This window comes from Ipomoea triloba, chromosome 8, assembly GCF_003576645.1.
Source record: "Ipomoea triloba cultivar NCNSP0323 chromosome 8, ASM357664v1".
Classification (NCBI taxonomy): Eukaryota; Viridiplantae; Streptophyta; class Magnoliopsida; order Solanales; family Convolvulaceae; genus Ipomoea; species Ipomoea triloba.
The window spans coordinates 6,410,379-6,421,757 of record NC_044923.1 but is presented as its reverse complement, the minus strand read 5'-3'; the positions used below and the strand labels follow the sequence as shown (position 1 = coordinate 6,421,757).

The 11,379-nt window shown below is 33.5% G+C and overlaps 1 protein-coding gene across 2 annotated transcripts; it reads right to left on the bottom strand.

Annotated features, from left to right (window-relative positions):
- LOC116027223 (copper-transporting ATPase RAN1) lies at window positions 1-5,387 on the bottom strand. Of its 2 annotated transcripts, XM_031268710.1 has the most exons (9): window positions 4,914-5,192; window positions 3,754-4,368; window positions 2,941-3,370; window positions 2,429-2,754; window positions 2,241-2,299; window positions 1,772-2,114; window positions 1,341-1,541; window positions 1,002-1,259; window positions 253-729 (listed from the first exon to the last, which is right to left on the bottom strand). In XM_031268710.1, exons 1-9 carry the CDS (start codon window positions 5,190-5,192, stop codon window positions 253-255), a joined length of 2,988 nt encoding a protein of 995 aa, XP_031124570.1. The 2 variants fall into 2 exon arrangements, with proteins under 2 accessions (XP_031124569.1, XP_031124570.1); XM_031268709.1 differs by having other exon boundaries at window positions 1-729; window positions 2,241-2,754; window positions 4,914-5,387.
- Between the last annotated feature and the right edge of the window lie 5,992 nt (window positions 5,388-11,379).

Here is an 11,379-nt window from a genome sequence, read left to right as displayed (position 1 = left end):
TTAAGCCGAAGTTAATCTATATTTATGTTTTATTAACTTCAAAAAACTGCCAACTCTTGCTGGGTTAGGCTTAATTCCTCCCAATCAGTTCTCAATTTCATCTTTTCTTACAAGGGATACAAAATATACATTAGGAAGACAACTGACTATACACCTTAAGTACCTAAGAAAGGAATGAGGGTAAAATGGAAATCTTTTTTTTTTTTTGTTGGTGTTTTTCAACATTTTATAATCAATTTTGCTCCAATGATCCTACTCTACAGTGATTTCCAGTATTGTGGTAAGTCTTGGTTTTTTGTATCTCTTGAGAAGCAGAGAAGAGCACACAACACTAACAGAAGACATGGCCATGCATGCACCAGCCACCCACGGCGGCATCTCCACTTTTACCAGAGGAAAGAACGCACCTGCCGCTATGGGGATGGCGACCACGTTGTAGGCCATGGCGAATACGTAGTTCAACCTGATGCGGCCTATGGTCTTTCTCGAGAGATCGATGGCGGTAATGACATCCTCCAAGTTGCTCCTCATCAGTATGTACTCTGCAGCTTCGATTGCGATGTCCGTTCCGGCCCCGATTGCCATCCCGACGTCAGCAGCAGCTAATGCAGGAGAGTCGTTGATACCGTCTCCCACCATTGCGACCACACTTCCTCCCTTCTGGAATGAGCGAACTACGTCTGCTTTTCCTGCTGGCATCACTTCTGCTCTAACATCTTGAATACCAACCTGCAGGGAACATAAACTATGGTTCATGTCTATAGTTCAGTAGCTTTAGTTTTTGACAGTATGGCAATTCAAAACTTCAGTTTAAACACTGTTTATCATGTGAGATGAAAATGTTAAACAATGGCAGCTATGGTGAAGGCTTGATTCTGTATTTCTATGGTGAAGTATGAAGCTACAAACTTTTTTTGTATAGGTAGAACTTCTTAGTTTCTTCTACTCTTGATTAACTATAATTTGATTAAAAAGTGGTTCAAAAGTTTATATATACAAACCTCCTTTGCAACAGCTCGAGCTGTTCTCCAGTTATCGCCGGTGACCATGACAGGATTGACGCCCATTTTCATAAGGCCTTCCACAACAACAGCAGCTTCTCTCTTTAGAGGGTCTGCTATCCCCATGACACCTATTACAACATTGTCATAGGCTACCAAAATGCCAGTCTTTGCACTTTCTTCCAATTCTACAACGAAATTTTCTACGTCTTTTGATATACTTATTCCATTTTCAGTCAGTAGCTTCCGGTTACCAACCTGTTTGATTCCAAGAAACATTGATAAGGAAACCTTTCACTAATCACTCTTAGCACAAAAGCAACTGTGACATATACTCACCAAAACCATTTTTCCGCCAATGAAGCACTGTACACCTCTTCCAGGCAATGCAGAGAAATCTGAGACATCATGCAGCCATCCAGAGAACTTGGACTTCGCTCCATGACTTTGTGTATCGTTGGTATTTGAAGGTTCATCAAAGAAATGGAAATGGCGGGCATATTCCAATATTGCTTGACCCAATGGGTGTTCACTGCTAGCCTGCATCATGATGAATAATGATCTAAGATGTAATCATGTAATATATTGCTGGAATATTCCTTAAGCACTTTTACTCTAGCCCCAAACTGAAAAACCTCAGAATGGAGGTCTCCTCTCTCTCTATATATAATCATCTTTATCAACTCAGAAGTGATCACTTCCCAGCATATGCTGGCAAAAAATGGAGTATAAAGATGCAGCAAAATAAAAATGTTAGTTTGAGATGCTACCTCTGCAGAAGCTACCAATGTAAGGAATTCTCCTTTATCCATTCCTGTGAAAACTTTTGCAGTTGTGATGGTTGCTTTACCCTGGGTTAGAGTGCCTGTCTTATCAAATATTACATGTTGAATCTTCTGTGCCCTCTCTAATGCATCACCTCCTTTTATTAACACGCCATTATTGGCACCAACTCCAGTTGCAACCATAACAGCAGTTGGGGTTGCCAAACCAAGTGCACATGGGCAAGCAATTACCACAACTGATATTGCAAACATGAGTGCAAAAACAAAATAATTGCCATGTTCAGGTAACCATTCTTTTGGATAGGCTCCAACAGCCCCAGCAAGATACCTAGCATAATTGACAAAAAGTGAAGATGATTTCAGATCAAAAAAAAAAAAAAACATTTTGCGGTAAAAGACAGTAAAATTTGAAAAGGATCTTTCTGAAATGATTAATATTGAAGTTAAAGCGTACCATCCTAAGAATGTCAGCAATGAAAGAGTAACAACTGCAGGAACAAAAATGCTTGCAATCTGTAAGTCATAAAATACCCAAAATAAGACATCTGAAATAAGGCAAGCAGCCAAGCAGTATAAGCAAAAACACACAATGTGGAATAAAAAATCGGAGTTTTGGTCTGCAATATAGGAAAAAGTACTCACATAATCAGCAAACTTCTGAATAGGCGCTTTTGACATCTGCGCAGTCTCAACCAGAGATATAATCTGACTCAAAACTGTGCTAGACCCAACTTTGGTGGCCTGTATGTGAAGCACACCATGTAAATTTATTGTACCTCCAATAACTGAAGAACTGATCTCTTTTGAAACAGGGACAGATTCACCAGTGACCATACTCTCATTGACATAGCTTGAGCCCCATACAACTGCACCATCAACAGGAACTTTTGTACCGGGAAGTACTTTTAATATATCACCAGGTTGAATCAACAATGCATCTATTTCTCTTTCTTCCACAATTTTTCCACCTGAAACACATTGAATACGTGATCGTCAAAATACTGACTCAAATTTGAGCAATAAAATGATTTCTTTTTGTTTTTGTACATTTGTCATTAGTTGTTTATTCCAAGTTCCAACATGGCAAAAACCCAAATATGTACCAACATGAGGCACAATAGAGAACTAGACTAGAAAATTTGTATGAAGAATACCTTTGTCTTTGGCAAGCAATATAGCTGTTGCTGGTGTAAGCTCTACAAGCTTTTTGATAGCATCTGATGTCTTTCCCTTAGCCATAGTCTCCAAGTACTTCCCCAGGAGCACAAATGTGATTAACATAGCACTTGTTTCAAAGTAAGTTGGGGGCCAATATCCTTCAATTGCACCATAAAGTAGTGCACATACTGAGTAAACATATGACGCTGTAGTTCCCAACACAACTAGGACATCCATGTTTGTTGAGCCATTTCGAAGTGCTCTTCCAGCTGCAACATAGAAGCGCTTACCAATAACAAATTGAACAACAGTCACCAAGGCCCACTTCAGCCAATCATCCATTTTGAAGGGACCACAGCGTCGAAGTAGTATAGCATAGATCAAAGGAATGTGGGGGCAGACTACACGCATCAGAAGTACAGGAACCTGGTTACAATTTCTAGTGTTAAAATTTATAACAGGAGATGTACAAAGTCAGTGACTACCATGAAATACATTGAGAGAATATATTAAAGAAATGCCATATACCAATCAATTTTTCATTTCATTCAGGAATTATGAATATTCTTTTTTTGTTTTTTTTTTTTTTTTGAAAAAATATACAAAAAAGGATGCTGAATAGCACCCTTCAGCTTAGTTTTGCATTTTTGTAGAATTATCTTTAAACATTCCACTTAAGGAATGGCCCTTGCTAACTAAACAGCCAAAGAGGGGAAAAGGAGATTGAAGACATGAGAAGAGTGAGTAGTGACAATGTGAAAAAGCAGAGCGAATACACATAATAAGCATGAAAAAAGATAATGACTCACACTAAGCAATAAGCTTGCTGTGAAAAGGCGAAGCATGCTTGAGGATTCTTCAATATCTCTAGAAGCCATTCTTGTATAAGGATTCTTAACATGTAATGTAAATTTGCCCCCACTTCCCCCATTAATGCCATCAACTACAGATCTTGAACCAAGAACCTCAGGATCAAAGACAACTTCTAGCTCTCTTGATGTGGGGTTATAAAAAAAGTGTCTCACTCCGTGCAACTTAGACAAAATGCCTTCTAACAATTTCATATCCATTTCACCAGAAATTCCAACAACTCCTAGTATGATTTTATCCTGTGCACTACTCTGCACCAATGAACCTTCAAAACCAGCATCTTCAATTGCATTGACAATGTCATTTTTACTGATAACAGTTGGATCATATTCAACCTCCCCCACTGATGTAGCCAAAGCAACTACTGCTCTTTTGACGCCTGGAAGACCTCTCAGGATACCTTCAACAGAGTTTACACATGCTGCACATGTCATACCACCTATCATGAACTGTCCTGACACTGTTCCGTTTGTGTTGGCATGAGATGCATTGGGTTCAGCTAGAACCTCTGCCTCAAATCCTGCATCTTCTATGGCATTCTCAATATCTTTATCCTGAAACAAGGGGAAGAGTATTACATCAAATTCAAAGATTGATAATGCAACAGTTCAAATAGAAGAAAAAAATGGTGACATTTCTTTGCATACCCCAATCATATGCATAACAAAGAAATTATTAACAACAGGCAAAGTACTAGCTTCCAATGGAGCACAATCATATAATACTGAGATAAAATGGACAACTATATCTCATAAAGAACAACTGAGATTACAATTACAATTACTGACAGGTGAAGTATAATCCATGTCAAAAACGTGAACAGAGGTAGTAACTTACACACCATTATTTTCATTCCCAAAATGAGTTCAAAATAAGCTGATCATAAAGCATGAGTCATTACACCAAACCTTACAACTCCATCAATAGCATGACCACCGCACATTTATCACCATACTAACTAAAAAAAATTAAACTCTTACAAAAGTCAACTAAACGCCTATAATTGAAATATATGTTCATGAACTTAGCATACACTTTCTAATTTTAAATTTCGAACAAAATAGGATGCTTAACAAAAGCAGAGAGAGAGAAAGTGGACCTTGACCACGTGAGGATCGAAAACCACATCAGCTTTATTCTGAAGAAGAGCAACGGAAGCCTTAACGACTCCGTTTAAGGACATGAGAGCTCCTTCGACGGAGGTGGAGCAGGCGGCGCACGTCATTCCCGTGACTCTAACCTGAATTCTCCTCAAATTCTCACCGGAATTCTCCTCGTCGTAAGAATCCAGTAGCCGTACCTCCTCACAGTCGCCGAAATCCTCCGACGAATCTCCGTTCGTCGCCGTCATCTGCACGTCCCTCATGCTCGGCGACATTTCAATGAACTTCAGAAAACCCTCCCTCCTCGGAAAACCTCAAAGCCTATATGTATATATAGGCCTGTATGTATGTATATATACGCCTCTCTCTCTCCTTATATATAGAAGAAGAAATATTATTTTAGAGAGAGACGAGATCGAGGAAGGAAAACTATGGGCAGCCGGAGGAGAGGAAGGGGAAGACAGAATTTGTAATAAGAGCTGGGAGAGAGTCAGAGAGATAAAAGTAATGTTTTTTGTGAATTGACTAAAAAGGGCTTGGAAAATGATGGCATAGCAAATTACCAATTGTACTTCATGTTGTACTACATTACTATTCATATTTACCCCAACTCAATATTCTATATTTGTTAAAGATTTATTTTTCTTTACGTACTTCTAACAAAGTATAATGCTAAGGACCTTGTGGTCTAGTGGCATCAAACCCTTTCCTTTATACGGGAGGTGGTGGGTTCGAGCCTCAGTGGAGTCAATACTGACTCTTGTGTTTTAATAACTTGAGAAAGTAGTTATGAACATATACTGCATTGTAATAGGGTTAGTAGTATTCAAAAAAAAAAAAAACAAAGCATAATGTACAAATTAAAAAGCACACTATATTATAACCTTTAAAAACCAAAATTTCCTCCTTTCTTTATAAAGTTTTATTAATATAATGCGTATATATTTTGTAAAGTTATACATCAAGATTTACTAGAGATCTGATATCCATAGGAAGTAAAATACAACTTATTATAATTTCATAAAGTACACATTAAATTTTATGAATAGTTAAATAACTATTAACTTTTACTCATTTTTATCATTGATTTTCAATCTAATTATAATTGATCATTGATTATTGATTATATATATATATATATATATATATATATATATATATATATATATATATATATATATTTGATATTTTAGTTAAGTATTCGTTTAATAAGAGTTAAATTTAAGGATAAGAATGTATGGGGTAATAGATAGCATAATCGTCTCTCTAGATTTACATATTTAAGGGTGATGAAACAAATGATATAATCGCCTCAAATTTGAAGTAGAGACTTGTCAATAATCTGGTTCAAATTGACTTATGCATCAATATGAAATGATGAACATAGTCTATGAAGTTTATGAACACAAATTTGTCATTTCAGCAACAAGTCAATTTTTACAATATTACTTTTACATTTAAAGCTTACTAAATAGATTATAGATTGTAACAGAGTTAGTAGTATTCAAAAATAGGTTATAGATTATAGATATTTAACCAGGTGATAAAATTTGTAACAAAATCAATACTCAAATGTAAAAGTGGGTAAGAATTAATAGTGAAGTGATCATTATTGGAATTGAATATAATTTTGAGGTTTGTAATTTGAATTTAGTACGTTCACGACATGGGGATTGGGAGGTTTTTATGGTTAAAGTTGCGATAGTATCAATGGATGGAGGTTGGGGCAAAGAAGGAAATTCGAAGAAAGTAAAGAGTAACGAATTGGTCAATGATTAAGAAGGATTTTTTTGAGGGGGATTAGTTGAGATTTCGAGACTTTCAACCTTCTGGTGGTTTAGGTTAACAAATTTGCAGGAGTGCAATTGAATTTCTGGAAGACTTTTTTTTCTTTCTTTCTTTTTTCTTTTCTTTTTTCTTTTTTATTTTTCCTTTTTATGTTATCCATTTCTGTCAATTTCAGTTTGTACAAGTATACCTACTAAACATGTTTTGTGTTTCATGAGGTTAGAGTTCTAATAAAAAAAAAGTTAATTGTTAATAAAATTCACGTTTCACTCATTCCACTATTTTTTTCAGGTTGGTATTGATAAAATTAATATGGAATTAATTTATACGGAACAAATTTTTAATTTTTGGTAATTAATGAATTTTACTTGAAAAGTTAATGAAGTCCCTAAATTTTTTAAGTAGCAATTAAAACTATGAACATTTTATTTTAGTACAATGAAGTCTAAAATCAATTAGTGACCTATCATAACATGTTCTTAGAGTTTCGACAATCTTCCGCTGAAATTCCGACGCCATTTCCGATTAAAAAGTGATCGGCAACTAGTGGTCGTCTCTCCAGTGTGAGAATGCGACCCATATGGGTGGCCTTTTTCAATGTAAACCAGCCACCGTTCACAAGTCACTTTTTACCAGAAGTGGCGCCAGTAGGGATGGCAATGGGTCGGGTGTGGATCGGGAAGGGCTACATCCATCACTCGACCCACCTTATATTTTCTCCACCCACCCCACCCCCACCCCCAATTCGCATCGGGTGGACTTTTTTAGAATCCATCCCCACCCCCACGGGGTGTGGGTGCCCACTTGGGTACCCACCACTTATCATCTTATTAATTTTTTTTCAAAAATTAATATTTAAATTACTTACACATAATAAAATAAAAAAATTCATTAGTTATACTAAAACAAAAAATAATAAAAATATTCAAATATAATAACTAAATTGTTAATTTTTAAAAATAAACTTAGTTGTTTAAATATAAAAATATTAAAAAGTTATCAAAAGTTATATAAACTTTGATAATAAACTACATACTAGTACTTATTTTACTATTATATATATACATACACACACATGGTGGGTCGGGTGGGGTTCTAGGCGGATTTTGTACATAGAACTCGAATCCAACCCGACCCACCGCGGGTTTAATTTTTTTTAAGACCCACCCCCGATCCACCACCCACTATCACCCAAAAAAACCCGACCCATGGGGTGGATTCGGGTGGATATCCACGAAGCGGATTGAAATTGCCATCCCTAGGCGCCAGAGGATTGCCGGAACTTTAGTGACCTGCTAACTAACTGATTTTTAGACTTCATTACACTAAAATAAAATATTAATGGATTTAATTGCTATTTTAAAAAGTTGAGAGATTTTATTAATTTTTCAAGTAAGGTTTGAGGGTCTATTTCATCATTTTTCCTATTTTTTGTTTTGTTTATATAGTAGCTTACTAGCTTTATAGGATTAACATATGTATGTTCATCATTCATGCCAAAAATAAGGAACCCAGTCTAGCCGCGTCTGCTATGCATCACGGATTATCTTCTTTCTATGGCGGCGTTGACTATTTCGTCAAATCTTGAACTTTCATAATCCCTATAAATCATACGTAGTACATTATTAATTTCACGCCATCTGGCATAACAAAAAGATATTGGGTCTATGATTGGTTTAAACATGGAATTAAAATAAAATATTCAATAATTATAACAAATTTTAGTAAAAAAGTTCCAATCAACCAATTGTCATACAGATAAATTCTGAAAGCTATTACTATTGCTGAACTTAGAGGGTGTTTGGTATTTTTTTTTATTAATTTAATTCTTGAGAAAATATTTTCAAGGGATGAGTTTGATGAAAATAACTTTGATGAATTTGATGAAAATAACTTTGATGGAAAAATTAATTAATATGTTTGATGCTATCCGGGAATATAAGAATTAAATTACTTAAAAAATTAATTAAGATGTGGTTCATTTAAATTTTTCTATGAATTTTTCTTAATATATCATTGCTATATACAAATATTTTTTTTAAAGAAAAACATAATGAATAGTTGAGAATTAATAAATCACTTGTAAATTAATAAATCATATCCTAAAAGATTTTAGTATACAACAGGAATATTCAAAACAGTACGTAATCCTCACATGTAATATATGTTCATAACTACCTTCAGACTAGACCACAATGTCATTGACAGAATAAATATGTAATCGAATAAATTTGGTGATGAATTTTTTTTAACTCCCCTAGCCCAGATTTATTTTCTTGATATCATGAAATGTGATTTCAATTAGCCAAAATTTTCTAAGTCAAATATTGCACCAAACGTGAGAATACTTTTTTTTTTATATACATTTTGCCAAGATATTGTGGTTTAGTGGCATCCGATTACACTCCCATTTGGAAAGGGTGGGTTGAGTCTCAATGGAAGTGATATTGACTTTGAAAAAATAATTATGAACAGATACTATATTATAATAGAGCCAATAGTACTCTTTTTTTTTTTACATTTTAAATTCTCAATAAAGTTTAAACTTTTCTAACTATCAAACAGTGTGGAAACACCCTATTTAGGTCGGGAGCAAAAGGGCCGTTTTGGTATGTAATTTTGCAGGTTGTACGTAATGGCGTGTTAATATGGTCAGCGCCGGCGTCGGAGGTCGCTGGCCGTTTTACGTTTTTTAGCTTCTTACGAGCACGCAACCTGTTCGACTGTTCATCCCAAATTGATCTCAGAAAATTATTTTAAAATTAAAGTACGGAGTATTTATCAGGATTTCTTATTTTCTTCACCCAAAACAAAAAACTATTTATCGTGATTTGTATAATTATGAAATGATAACTATATACTATTTTCCTTTTAGACCATTTCTTTTAAGGACCCACAAATGCTTGATCCTGAGTAGAAAATTATGAGAACATGTTTCTCAATAATTTTAAAAAATTTGCATTTTTCGTCCTAAGTTATAAAGAAAATTGTAAAATTCGTCCTTAAGTGTTAGATGCGTTCACTTTTTGCCCGCAAGTTATTATTGGCATAATAGCATTACACGTTTCGTCATTTTATTAACTTTTCGTTCTCACTTTTCGTCCCTGAACTATAATAAATTTACAAATTTCGTCTCTAATGTTTTGTTAGTAAATAGACAAAAATGTTACGCCAGTGATAACTTAAGGACGAAAAGTCTACAATTATTATATAAATTAGGGAAGAAAAGTATAGTTTTTCCTAATAAAAATAAAACTGAGCATCTACACCACATTTATAATTAACTAATTAAAGTGTTGTTTGAAGTAGGAAGTTCGTCAGATCATATCTTCTACTTTAATATAGGTTAGATAAATCCATAAACTTGTATTTGTAATGAAGACTTTTGTGGGTATGTTTGATTGAAGATATAATACATTTATAGTGTTGGACACTTAATTGGATCCGGTTCATGATCCTTGGCTGCTCGCCTGCTTGCACTACAATTAATATAATGGTTAGTTAATTAGTTACTCCTAATAAAGGGAATATATATATATATATATATATATATATATATATATATAATGTTTGTAATATTTATAAAATTGATATTGTATTTTTTCTTTTCTAAAACTCTCAAACATTGATGATTGATATATACACACACAGATACAACCAAGTGGTTGAACCTAAAAATTAATTGTATATTTCTAGCTTCCTCCTAAGTCATCAAATATCATCTAACTCTTTTGATTTTTAATTAGGTGGTATTTATAAGAAAAATATTAATTTTTTCTTCCTAAATTCATCTCATTATATGTTCACCGTCGGATATAATATTATTTATAAGCTTAAGAACAAAAAAACTATTTATATATTCAATTCATTATAGTTAATCCACTAATTTTACTATAGTTAATCAATCAATCATAGAAATTAAATTAAGTGAATAAAAAGATATGAAAAAACTCATGTAATAATCAAATGTGAACAAACAATCAAATACAATAATATTTTTAGAGAAAAAAATATTAGAATGTAGTTTTAGGAGAGCATTGCAGCAAAAGAGGTATTCCTTTTTTTTTTTTCCTTGTGAAAGTTGAAGAGGATTTATGGTAGTGCTTTATGTTGATAAAATGGTGTCACTTAATGATTTATTTAATGATGGCTGATGTCATTAATTGATTAAAGAACTTGCAAAAAGATAAAAAAAAAAGTTGTAATTACACAATCAATTAATTAAAAACTTGAAAAGATTGAGAGCTTCACGCAATCTTTTTTTTTTTTTTTAAAAAAAAATTTAAGAACAGAAAATATTTTAATTTTTTTAAATTTTGTTTTTTTTTTGAAAGTTTTAAATTTTAGTTTTTAAAAAATTCATTTCCACTCTTCAATAGATGAAAAAGTAAGTGCTGCTGAACATCTATCATGGTAGGAGAATTGTATGAATTATATATGGTGATCATTGATCTATATTGCGTTTTGATCTGTGTTTATATTATTATAATTTTCATCGAATTTAAAATAAATATTTTATTTTCAATTGGTAAATGTTGAAAGTGGAGCTGCAAGAAAGCATGTTGAACTACAAGACTAATCAAGTAAATATTTTAGTATCATAATATTTATCATATATTTAAAATACATGTAAATATATCAGTTGAAGTTCATTATGTATGGAGAAATATTATA

Coding starts and splice junctions, on each gene's coding strand:
- LOC116027223 (XM_031268709.1), bottom strand. CDS start 5,192: ATGTCGCCGAGCATGAGGGACGTGCAGATGACGGCGACGAACGGAGAT. Junction 1,542..1,771: donor CATTGGTAGCTTCTGCAGAG/GTAGCATCTCAA, acceptor ATCATGATGCAG/GCTAGCAGTGAACACCCATT. Junction 1,260..1,340: donor TTGGCGGAAAAATGGTTTTG/GTGAGTATATGT, acceptor GGAATCAAACAG/GTTGGTAACCGGAAGCTACT.